General features: G+C 41.5%; 1 protein-coding gene across 1 annotated transcript in view; it reads left to right on the top strand.

Moving 5' to 3' along the window:
* Window positions 1–13222, top strand: part of eya4 (EYA transcriptional coactivator and phosphatase 4) — a 40843-nt gene that overhangs the window by 7839 nt on the left and 19782 nt on the right. Inside the window, 2 exon segments of the mRNA XM_034206936.1 lie at window positions 10850–10899; window positions 13052–13173. Of these exon segments, the coding sequence (XP_034062827.1) occupies window positions 10850–10899; window positions 13052–13173 (172 nt within the window).

Raw genomic sequence — 13222 nt, 5'->3', positions numbered from 1 at the left:
AGAAACAAAAAACACAATCTGTGGAAGATCTTAAACTGTTATTGCCGTGTATTATAGCAGAGATATTTGAGGCTTTCAATTGAAGTTTGGGCTTGGTTTAATATCTTATCCACAAGAAAACCTTGTTGATTTTATATAAATGATTTTAATTCAAGCTGCACATGAGAGCAGATTGGATGTTAAGCTGTAAATACAGAGTTGATTTGGAGTGTTTATCTTTTGTACGGTTTATCTTTTGCGCCCTGTAGCTGTGTCTTCCTCCGTGCTGAAAGCTCTATGTTTATACCTGTCAGTCATGGGCTGCAGTCATGTGTGACAATGCTATCTGCCCATAGCATTGGGAGAGAGAGAGAGACTTCATGAGAGAAAAACAAAAACTTCATGAGTGTATTTTGTGGTCAACACACCAGCCTCTCAGAGACAGAAATGGTTGAATGATCACGTTGCACAGTGTGTGTGTCTATCTTCATCATATAATTCTCTGTAAGAAAGCAAAAAAGAACCATCATTTCCTTAAAGATCAAACAATTCCCTTAAACTCAAATCTATTTCATACATGTTATTAATTAATTATAAAGAAGTTTAGAAATGCACTACTGTAGTAACATGTTGGTGTAACATGGCGGACTCCGTGGAAGAGGACCTGCTTCTAATGTAAATATGAAGGGCCTATATTCAATTAAAGAAAACACGGTTATTAGTTTTAGGTGATAGAAGAACAATATACATATATTAAACTACATTTTTGCTAATACATCCTAAATATTACACGCTGACCTAAAAACAACTAATTTAAAAAGATGGAAGATCAGCATATTCAGAATAAATGAAAAGAGCAACAACAAAACAAAGGAGATAATGAACAGCAGTCTGTCACACTGTCCGCCTAGTAGAAGATAAACTGCTGTTGTTCCACTTGAAGAACAAAGTTGTTCTCGAGGGCCTCTTTAAAGGGAGCGAGGCAACTTAGTCAGACACTTTAAAAACCCTCCTAAAGTCAACAACAACCAAAGGCGAGTGCGGCCATTTAGCTGTGTAATATACTACCCGCTTCCTCAGCTCAGTTCACTGCTCTGAAGTGCCCATGCCACGCTACCGTTTTGTTTTTCTTCTGCCTTTCTTTCTTTTTTCTATTTCATCAGGCGTGTTTTGGGACACCTCCCCTGCTCCCTTCTCCACTTGCTGTGAAAATATTTCATCGGGGATGTTTTTGGAAGACCCCCTCCTGATGGGGGTCCTGCCTAGCTAATAATAAAGTGCTTGAGTTGTCAAGCGCTTCGGCAACACCCTAATCTGTTCTGACAGCTAGTCCTCCACCTACGCTCTCAAACGTCCCGCACACAAGTGCATGTCGGTATGCACGAATAACACACTTTCACCAGACATTTGCACTGATGTATGCACAGAGCTCCACAGACAGTCTATCAATCAGGGTGTTTATTGGGGTTGGGGGGGATAAATGCTGTGGGACAGGACCGCATGCTGTCACCATGGTGATCGAGCTAAAGGTGGCTAGTGCACAGTCGGAGACAGTGCCTCTGTTCCAAATTAGTCTCTAGGCCTGTTTTCATTTAGCACCCTTCAGCTGTTGTAGATGTACAGTAACATACAGTACAAGCTAGTCTGAGTGTAGTTAAAGGGTCAGTTCACTCAAATAAAAAAAAGACTCAGTTAAAATGGTATAGCCCATGGCCCCGTATTCATTCTCCAACACTGATTAACAAATTAAGATATTTAGTGCATTTTAAAGGTGACATATTATGTAAATGTTCCGGTTCATATGGTATTTTTGAGTTTATACTAGAACATGTTAACATGCTTTAATGTAAAAATAAACCTTATTTTTGTCATACAGTCCCTATAAACACACCTGCATTCACCCTCTGTCTAAAACACACAGTTTTAGCGCCTGTCTTTTTAAGACCCTTTTTCTGAAAGCCTAGTTTGTTCTGATTGGTAATTTGTTCTGGGTCCAACATATTTGCGCTCCCAGTCTCTCGAATGACCATATCGGCACTCTAGCCTCACTTTCTACCTATATCAGTGGCGAACCATGTCTATCACAGCTGGACCTTCTGTAGACACACACCCCCCCCGCCGCCGCCCCCGTGGCATTATAATGTCCGTCTTTTCACTGAATTGTCGTCTTGAAAAGGGTACTCACAACAATTCCGCAACAACTTCATCTTTACCTGTTGCACTTGTCATTTCAACGTTAAAAACAATAAAACGACATTCGAACGGCTTCGTCGCATTCATCTAGATCCTCTGTCTCGAGCAGCGACGTGCAGTCAGGGGAGGCAGGGGAGGCAGAGCTTCACCTGTCATACTCCAATGTAACGGAAAAACAACTAAAGAAAAACTAAATAGTAGTAATAATAAAATGTCTCCACTGATCTGTGTTATAAATGTGATTTATGTTTGATTCCAATCGCTTTTTATAGTCAAAATCAGCAAATTTGACGAGCTCCGCTACAACTACATGGGTAGCGATGAGGAGTGAGGCAGGGATGAGCTCTGCCTCTCGTAAGCCCACAGTAACTGGCTGGAGCGCGGGCACTAATGTAGCGCGGGCACTTATTTTGTGAGCGCGCTCAAGCCAGTTACTGTGGGGTAAGGTGAGGCACAGATGAGCTCTGCCTCACCTCAGAATGCGTCACCCCACAGAAACTGTCTGGAAAGCGGGCCCTAAGCGCATGCCTGCACCATCTCACTGTATGTCACCAATGTAATGTTTGTAGATCCCTTTATTACATTTATCCTCGCCATCCATAGTCTCTAAATAACTTATTTCACGTATAAATGATATTTAGGCTCGCTGGTCTCATCATACAACGGCAATGAAAAAAGCACCAGGGGAGGCAGCCATAACCTCTGCCGCACTGAAGGGGGCGCAAGTGAGCCTACAGGTTCTTGTTGCTACTGTTATTCTACGCAGACGCAAACAACAAACTAGACTTTGGAAACTAGAGGAAGATATACGCCGGGATCCGGAGTCATGGATGATCCTGCGCTCCTCTGTCCTGGATCTTGAGTCGTGGCTGTGGTCCTGGATCATAGGTCCTGGATGGATATCCTCGTGGATTCATCTTCCTATTATACACACATGCATTTCCAAACATTTGGACTACCTATGTTGCAAATGTATTATCTTTTCAATTTACACACGGCATCTATTGCACGTCTGTCCGTCCTGGGAGAGGGATCCCTCCTCTGTTGCTCTCCCTGAGGTTTCTCCCATTTTTCCCTTTAAACTGTGGGTTTTCTTCGGAAGTTTTTCCTTGTATGATGTGAGGGTCTAAGGACAGAGGGTGTCGTATTGTCATACTGATATTTTGTACAAACTGTAAAGTCCACTGAGACAAATGTAACATTTGTGATATTGGGCTATATAAATAAACATTGATTGATTGATTGATTGATAAGGAGGACTTTTACAAAAAAGTAATAGATTGTTGTCCAGAAGGATAGCATGGACTTCATCTTCAAGTCAAGGTAAGACCCCAATTGTAATGAACATGGGATCTTACTAAGAAAGAACAATCCTATATTTAGATTTTAGGTATCCTTTTGTTGAACGGTCTGTTTAAAATGTATCGAAGCATCAGACTAAAAAAGCTTTTGAAAATAACCGAATATTTCGATTATGGTCAAAATATGATATTTGTAAATCTGACTCTGAAAGAGTCAGTGCCTCACCAGCCACGAACCTCACCGCACGTCATTGGTCTCGAGCCAGTTAACTAGCGGGCCTTCTAGAGTACCCTGGAACCGAGGGAAACTGAAAGAATACGCCCATTGGCTACAAATCAATATATGATTGGTTGATCACACTGTCAGTCCAAACGTACGCTCTCATTCAGTGCAACGGCCAGGGCATTCGATCAAGGATGTAGAATACCTTGGTTGAAGGATATTCTACCCAGAGACCCAGAACAAGATCTGATTGGTTGCTTTCTTTTCTAACACAAAACCACTGAAATGCGTAGTGCAGGGTCCGAGAAGGACAAACAAATCAACGTAACACTGTAATATTACAGATCAACAACACAGACACGATTCTCATTTAATATACATTTTATTACATTTTATTTATATAATTAAATCGATTTTTTTTTTGTTTTATCTGAGTGTTCCAGGGTATTCTCTGAATACCTTGAAGGCCCTGACGGTTCGCCACTGACCTATATATGTACAGTTGTGATTTTACCCCAGCCTTTTAACACCACAAAGACGACCATGTTCATAACCAGAGTGGTCCGTAAAAGCAGTATGATCAACCGAATCTTACTTGACCAAAATATTGTTTTGATTTATAATATACAGTGGGGCAAAAAAGTATTTTATCAGCCACCAATTGTGCAAGTTCTCCCACTTAAAAAGATGAGAGAGGCCTGTAATTTTCATCCTAGGTACACTTCAACTATGAGAGACAGAATGGGGGGAAAGAATCCAGGAAATCACATTGTAGGATTTTTAATGAATTAATTGGTAAATTCCTCGGTAAAATAAGTATTTGGTCACCTACAAACAAACAAGATTTCTGGCTCTCACAGACCTGTAACTTCTTCTTTAAGAGCCTCCTCTGTCCTCCACTTGTTAACTGTATTAATGGCACCTGTTTGAACTTGTTATCAGTATAAAAGACAACTGTCCACAACCTCAAACAGTCACACTCCAAACTCCACTATGGCCAAGACCAAAGAGCTGTCAAAGGACACCAGAAACAAAATTGTAGACCTGCACCAGGCTGGGAAGACTGAATCTGCAATAGGTAAGCAGCTTGGTGTGAAGAAATCAACTGTGGGAGCAATTATTAGAAAATGGAAGACATACAAGACCACTAATAATCTCCCTCGATCTGGGGCTCCACGCAAGATCTCACCCCGTGGGGTCAAAATGATCACAAGAACGGTGAGCAAAAATCCCAGAACCACACGGGGGGACCTAGTCAATGATCTGCAGAGAGCTGGGACCAAAGTAACAAAGGCTACCATCAGTAACACACTACGCTGCCAGGGACTAAAATCCTGCAGTGCCAGACGTGTCCCCCTGCTTAAGCATGTCCAGGCCTAGAGAGCATTTAGATGATCCAGAAGAGGATTGGGAGAATGTCATATGGTCAGATGAAACCAAAATAGAACTTTTTGGTAAAAACTCAACTAGACGTGTTTGGAGGAGAAAGAATGCTGAGTTGCATCCAAAGAACACCATACCTACTGTGAAACATGGGGGTGGAAACATCATGCTTTGGGGCTGTTTTTCTGCAAAGGGACCAGGACGACTGATCCGTGTAAAGGAAAGAATGAATGGGGCCATGTATCGTGAGATTTTGAGTGACAACCTCCTTCCATCAGCAAGGGCATTGAAGATGAAACGTGGCTGGGTCTTTCAGCATGACAATGATCCCAAACACACTGCCCGGGCAACGAAGGAGTGGCTTCGTAAGAAGCATTTCAAGGTCCTGAAGTGGCCTAGCCAGTCTCCAGATCTCAACCCCATAGAAAATCTTTGGAGGGAGTTGAAAGTCTGTGTTGCCCAGCGACAGCCCCAAAACATCACTGCTCTAGAGGAGATCTGCATGGAGGAATGGGCCAAAATACCAGCAACAGTGTGTGAAAACCTTGTGAAGACTTACAGAAAACATTTGACCTCTGTCATTGCCAACAATGGGTATATAACAAAGTATTGAGATTAACTTTTGTTATTGACCAAATACTTATTTTCCACCATCATTTGCAAATAAATTCTTTAAAAATTTGATTTTCTGGATTTTTTTTCCTCTCATTTTGTCTCTCATAGTTGAGGTATACCTAGGATGAAAATTACAGGCCTCTCATCTTTTTAAGTGGGAGAACTTGCACAATTGGTGGCTGACTAAATACTTTTTTGCCCCACTGTATGTTATATTCTAAATAACAACATTGAACATTTCTAATCCCTTCTTAAAAAACAGACTCATTCTGCCAGATTAGTGTTATTAGGCCTATTATCACACAATCAAATGTTTTTATATTTAGACAGTTTTCCAAAGTAAACTGACTCTATAAAGACAAGTTTAAGGCATAAATCGAATAACTTGGCCTGGATAATATTCGAGATAAGAGACAAAATATGGCCCTTTACATTTGTTGTAGTGCAAGGAATTTTAGTATGATGTTATTTTGGACGAGATTACTCAAATGCTGGATGAAACCTGATTTAAGCATTTGTATTTTTGTGTGTGTGGGATTCGCGGTTGTGTGTTTGGGTGTGTGTCTCCCCTGACAACACCTTGACCACCATAGTGAAAGAGTGCCATCTTCAGACTGAGGCAGCTGGGAATCTACCTCGTATATAGACCCCCACCCATGCCTCCAGCTCAGCTCTTCACATATGACGCACACGTGCAGTCCGTGTGGTTCCAATTAACACAGATTGAATGTGTGTGTCCATGTGCTCAGGTGTACATGTGAGTCTCTGTGTGGTGTGGGTGAAATGGTGGAGGGTGTGTGAAAGAAGTGGGGGGGGGGGGGGTCAATTGCATGGTGTGAAGTTTATGGTCTGGCCTGTACTTTCTACTGCACAGCAAGACATTACATCTACACCACGTCTCCATTTACCATCTATAGCTTCGTGGAAGTCATCACGCTAGAGCTACCATCAGCGGGATTTAGGTCACACACACGGATGTTTTTAATTTTAGGGACTCCGACCTATTTCTGTTATGGTATATTTTCATACACGGGCTGCTTACAATGTGGAATTTGGTTTATTTGGGTCTAGAAAATCTACATCTGTTACATTTAAAGAACTTCTTGGGTTTTAATGTAAGAGTCTGTAGTGAGTGACAGCCGAGAGGGAGAAAGAGAGAGAGAGGAACGAGGGGGAGGAGGGGAAGAGAAAAATAGGGGGAGGAGGCAGAGGAGGAGAGAAACAGGACGAGTGAAATGTTCCCCATTATTGGAGTTGAGGAAGACAGGAGCGGTGCATGGATGACCTTAAAGAAAGATAGATAGAGGGAGAGAAGCGAATATAAGTGTCTTTTTCACAGATTAAGAGAAGAAGACTCCAGTTTCTCCTTTAAAGCAAAAAACTAGAATAACGTGACACCTGGAGTACAAAGGGAGAGGCAGGTAGATAGAGCCGAGCTGAAGTGTGTTTGGAGGAGTGTGTATGCTTCTGTTTGTGTGTGAAAGCAGCCTGTGTGTGAGGGGAAGCCAGTGGATCGTACAGCTCTGTAATGCTTTGTGGAAGTATAGGACTGCTAAGTGACCTGATTACACCCTGAGGTAAGAATGCACCTCTACCTCTGTGTGTGTGTCATTGTGTGTTTCATGCTCAAACTAATGTTATAGGTTATTTATTTATCAAGCAATTATTTTGTATATTAATCTAGTCAGTATATAAATGCTTCTGTACAAGAAAGGATTGGAAATGCTATTCAATATTTCATTTGGCTGAGCGGGTGCAATGTTCAGGAAGAAACAAGTAAGGAAAGGTTAGTAGGTTATGGTGACAGCAGCGATGTTTTAAAGTAATATTTAAGGTAATTTATATATAATTTAGTTTACTGTTGAAAGTATATATATAAAAAAAAAGTATGATACATTTTTTTTAACTAAATACATTGTTTCTAAATTATTTTCGATGTAAATAGACAAGGTATTTGTTTTAGATGCTGTTTCAGAATTGTCATTAATAAATATTCTTAGATCTGAAATCATCAACATTTTAATGTATATAAAACTACCAGATACAAAAAAAGTCAGTAGGATTTCAGAACCATTTTTCCTATTATTTTTTATATATTATTATTGCATTTTTTTATTTCAATTACGACATTTTGAAGTGGAATTACTGCAATCACAGCAAATATATTATTTGACGAAAACATTTTTTTAAATTTTGATATTAATCTAAATGTTCCTTCTACACAAGCGTAACAACAGCAGATTTTTTTTAAACGTGTATGTGTGCGTGTGTGCGCAAACTCTGTGCATGATATCGGATGACCCATTGCAGATGGGTTGGGTTGTTACCAGAAACATATAGCGCTATTCTTCTTTCTCTCTCCATCTCTACCCCTTTTCTCTTCCTGCACTGTGTTTTCACAGTTTGTCAGGAACAATAACACAAACCTTGTTGATGTGCTTTTTATGTAAAATGTTTGACCTTTCAGTGAGCTTGTTAAAAAAACAATTAAAGTGTGTGTGTGTGTGTGTGTGTGTGTGTGTGTGTGTGTGTGTGTGTGTGTGTGTGTGTGTGTGTGTGTGTGTGTGTGTGTGTGTGTGTGTGTGTGTGTGTGTGTGTGTGTGTGTGTGTGTGTGTGTGTGTGTGTGTGTGTGTGTGTGTGTGTGTGTGTGTGTGTGTGTGTGTGTGTGTGTGTGTGTGTGTGTGTGTGTGTGTGTGGGACAATACGAGGAAACAAATCTAGGACCAGAACTAGGACTGCTTCTGCTTATTTCTGATAACACCTACTGTTTCTTATTACTGCCCTTTGGGTCAAATTAGGGCCTCATGGTATCATTACAGCCATTAGATAATGATGATAAGTAAGTACCAACACAAACATAGCTATGTGTAATTCTCTTAAATATACCATTGTTATTAGGGCTAATTACCTGGGGTACCTGTATTCATCCCTAAGGGAGTCTCCAGGCTGGCCAGGTTGTGTTGCAGACCGGTCACCCGGCCAACCAGGTCAAAGGTCGCCTATTTAAATGGCTCGGATGACACAAATGGGACCTTCAGGCATCGTGTCCACAGGACGCTTACAGGCCCTCTGTTTTGTTGTTAGAGATGAAATTGTCCATGCTTTACCGCAAAAAAAGGAAAGAGCAAGAATGACGCAAAATATCTGCATGCTGTAAGCGTGAATATATTTGTAGCTTTAATATTGCAAGATTGTGGCAAAACACTTGTTTCAATGGGTTTTGATTGGATCATCATTTATATTTATGACTTTTAAAATCAGTAAAAAAAAAAAGTAGAACAAAAACATGTTCAGCACGGTCATATGTCCTTCTCATATTTTAAAAAGATAAAGAACAAATATATACAATTTTCTAAATACGGAGTTTTAGATAAAAACAATGAGCTAGAAGAGATGTGAGAGAATCGGAAAGGTGGGCTCGGTGAGAAAGTGTGCAATGGATAAAGCACAATGATAAAAGCTTTTCGGGATCAAAGCCCTCGTGTGCCTGTGTTTTCATGTTGAGACAGAAACAGCCAGGGTTGTGTGTGTGTGTGTGTGTGTGTGTGTGTGTGTGTGTGTGTGTGTGTGTGTGTGTGTGTGTGTGTGTGTGTGTGTGTGTGTGTGTGTGTGTGTGTGTGTGTGTGTGTGTGTGTGTGTGTGTGTGTGTGTGTGTGTAGGCTTTGTGCGCTCCTTCGTTTGTACGTAGCCCGGCGTCTGCGTAACATGTGGATTGCAGTTTCTCACATGTCTCATGTGGTGACTGACAGCCTTGTTACATTTCAGTAAAGCATGAAACGTGACATTAAAGTGCTGTGTGTGTGTGTGTGTGTGTGTGTGTGTGTGTGTGTGTGTGTGTGTGTGTGTGTGTGTGTGTGTGTGTGTGTGTGTGTGTGTGTGTGTGTGTGTGTGTGTGTGTGTGTGTGTGTGTGTGTGTGTGTGTGCGTGCGTATGAAAGTGATCCATACGAGGGCACCGGCTAACCTTTGAACCCTGTCTTAAACAGCTAAGTGCTGCTTCTTATTCGCTCTCAGCAGGATCCTCTAATCAAAACCATAACACCACAACTCAAACAAAAATGTACACACACACTCACACACACACACACACACACAGAGAGACACACATGCACACAGAAATGTCCTATTTTCCAAATACCTGGAGTTTAGTGTCTGCTTGGCCAAGCACTTTCTCTGTATACTTACCTGTGATTGCGATAATGTGCAAATGGCTTGAATATATGCTGCCTGCGTGAATTTCACCATGTGTGTGTGCGTTTGTATGGCCATTTCCATGTGCGGGTGCAGATGTGTGTGTTTGGCACCTCGCGCGTGCCCTATACCTCGACAGTGTGTTGACACAGTGATTATAGGGCAGCTGGTACACATTGGCCCTCGCTCCGCCCTGCATTTACTGTTCTAATTAGTTCCTGTTCCAAATAAGAGAGAGGAATTTTAATAGAGAACCGCTGGTCTGTCGTCTAGTGCCGCATAGCCTCACACACAGCGACGCACATGAAGCCGGCCTGTGTGTGAGCGCAGTGAGTGTATGCTGCGGTGGAAAGCCACGGAGGCTGAAGTGTGTTTTCTAACTTTTTTTTTTTCAAGGATGAAGGAAAAGTTCCAGCTTGCAGTGATTGACACGACCAAATGTGACGGTTACCCCCACCAAAGTCAAGGCTCGATTTAGTGTCTACCGTGACGTGGGTGAAGAGTGAACCCTGTGACCTAACATGACCCTGGCGTGACCTTTCAACTCTTTAAGGGTTGAGGAAGGGGCTTGAGCTCCGGATGGAGCAGGGTCACGGGTGAACAAGGGAAAGTTCATATCTGTCACTTAGACACCAGTTAGCACTTCTGTCACGGCGGTGGCTACAACTACAGACACCAGTTCTGGTTTAATATACATTCTGCATTTCAGTAACATTTAATAAATAACACAACAAAAAGTCAATGCATTTTGTCGCAATATTCTGTTAAATTTGCAGAAACATTACATTTGAATTTTCTCTGTCATCTTAGTTTCTTCTAAGAAGTGAAGGGGGGAATCTATTTTTGTTGTTATTCACAACAGATATCTGTCTGATTCATAAACACTGGTTTATGAGGCTGGTTTATGACACTAATATAATATATGTGGTGAGTTAACATTTCCTCTGCTCTGGTTTCTCTGCAGGTGAAGAAATCACACAGTGAATCTCATGTTCCAGACCCCTCCGACGCCAGGTACGCTCACATATGTCTGATTGTATAATATAACAAACAACGTGAGGTCTTTCAGAACTCTATGTGTGTGTCCTAGTTCTCTCGTCATGGTGCAGAGAGGTGAGGTTTCACTGCAGTTGCGAGTTATGATGATGTCATCAACACTTTCCCAAGACCTCAGTGTCTGACACACACACACACACACACACACAGAGAAAAATATGTTCTGATCCAATCAAAACACAAGCAAAGTGAGCAAGCTGTAGACTGTGACTCATTTAGTTGATTAGTAGATTGACATAAAAACATTAAAAAAGCTATTTTGATAACCAATTTATCCTTTTTGTCATTTTTCAAGCAAAAATAATAAATAACAAAAATACTGCGAAAGTACAAAAATATTCTCTTTTGTTCACAGAAAAGGCAAGTCATCTAGTCAGAAGTTAAATAAACTATTAAGAAAAACATTACCATATGAATCAATACCCAACAAAGGTGTTGGTAGATTGTCTCAAACTATTCATTTTACACAATACATCGTACATTCTGCATTGCATCAGGATGCAGCGTGTTTTTTCAATGACCAGACATAATGTGAAAACCAGAAAAGAGTTTATGAAACACCAACTCCTGCCATCGCCTCCCGAGAGGAGCGAAACGGAGAGAAGAAAAAAAAACAAGAAGGGGAGACAGAATCATTTCCTGCTGTTGAGAGACACAAAAAAAGGATGGATGAAGAGTGTTGAAGAGAGAGAGAGAGAGAGAGAGAGAGAGAGAGAGAGAGAGAGAGAGAGAGAGAGAGAGAGAGAGAGAGAGAGAGAGAGAGAGAGAGAGAGAGAGAGAGATAGAGAGAGAGAGAGAGAGAGAGAGAGAGAGAGAGAAAAACAAAAAACACAATCTGTGGAAGATCTTAACTGTTATTGCCGTGTATTATAGCAGAGATATTTGAGGCTTTCAATTGAAGTTTGGGCTTGGTTTAATATCTTATCCACAAGAAAACCTTGTTGATTTTATATAAATGATTTTAATTCAAGCTGCACATGAGAGCAGATTGGATGTTAAGCTGTAAATACAGAGTTGATTTGGAGTGTTTATCTTTTGTACGGTTTATCTTTTGCGCCCTGTAGCTGTGTCTTCCTCCGTGCTGAAAGCTCTATGTTTATACCTGTCAGTCATGGGCTGCAGTCATGTGTGACAATGCTATCTGCCCATAGCATTGGGATGGCCAGCTTCCAAACCACAGATGTATTGTACACACTCTCTTTTAGTACACAGTGGTAGAACGGCAACCCGCATTTGTTTAATTCTCCCTCCATCTCTGTCATTTCTCTCTTTGATGTCTCACACAAAAGCACAAGTGTGACCAGCCTGCGGGCGGCATGAGTCAGGGCTCACACACACATGATTACACACGTTCATAAGAAGTACTGTCCAAACACACACACTGACTCAACGTTAAACTATGTCCACCACCAAAGGACATGTCAAAGTGTCGGTTTGTGGCCACAGTGATGAAGAGTCATGAGCGAGTGTTTAATGTTGCTTTTCTTGCAGTCTTCATGCATAGAAGTTTATTAAAAACACTTACACCTCTCAATGGGGGTTATGAACCCTGAGATGAGTGGTAGTTGCCGTGGTAATAACTAATAGGAATTCAAATAAATAGTAAATATTGAAGTCAGACCTCTGCTCCACCACAAATGTTCATCTTCATTCTCTTCATGTCTCTATTTACTTCCACACACACACTCTCACTTTACCACTACCACCTTGTGCACTGGTTTGTCCCACTCATGCATGTGGAACACATTGTAAAAGCAAAGCACGCTGGCAGGCTGTGGGTTTGTATTGGAGCCCAGAAAGTGCACACACACATACACACACACTCCATAAAAGAGCCAGCAGGCCCGCAGACAATGTCTAGCGCCTCTGAACACATGCTCATGTAAGCTAACTGGTACGGAGAAGCATAACGTTTATGACTTTAATGTGTGTGAGTGTGTGTGCAGTATGTCATTGAATGTGTTCAGCGAAATCTCATCGTGATATATAGAGGTGGCAGATTCCCAGCTGTGATAGCATATTGCTGTTGTTCTGTTATTCATTCAAAAATCACAGTTCATCTTTATTTTTCTCCTCTCCTCCCCCCCTCCCCCCCTCCTCTTCCTCCCAGGTCTATGGAAATGCAGGACCTAGCCAGTCCTCATAACCGTGTGGGAGGTGGAGATTCGACGGGCTCCAAGCTGGACAAGAACAACCTTGGCAGCCCCTCCATCACAACCAATGGAACAGGAGGTGAGAAGGCCAAGAGTGTATGGTGTTGCAGTAATGAATGGGTATTTGT

The sequence above is a fragment of the Gymnodraco acuticeps genome, unplaced genomic scaffold (assembly GCF_902827175.1).
Source record: "Gymnodraco acuticeps unplaced genomic scaffold, fGymAcu1.1, whole genome shotgun sequence".
Taxonomy (NCBI): Eukaryota; Metazoa; Chordata; class Actinopteri; order Perciformes; family Bathydraconidae; genus Gymnodraco; species Gymnodraco acuticeps.
The sequence above is the reverse complement of the archived record's forward strand: the minus strand, read 5'-3'. Positions and strand labels throughout refer to the sequence as shown.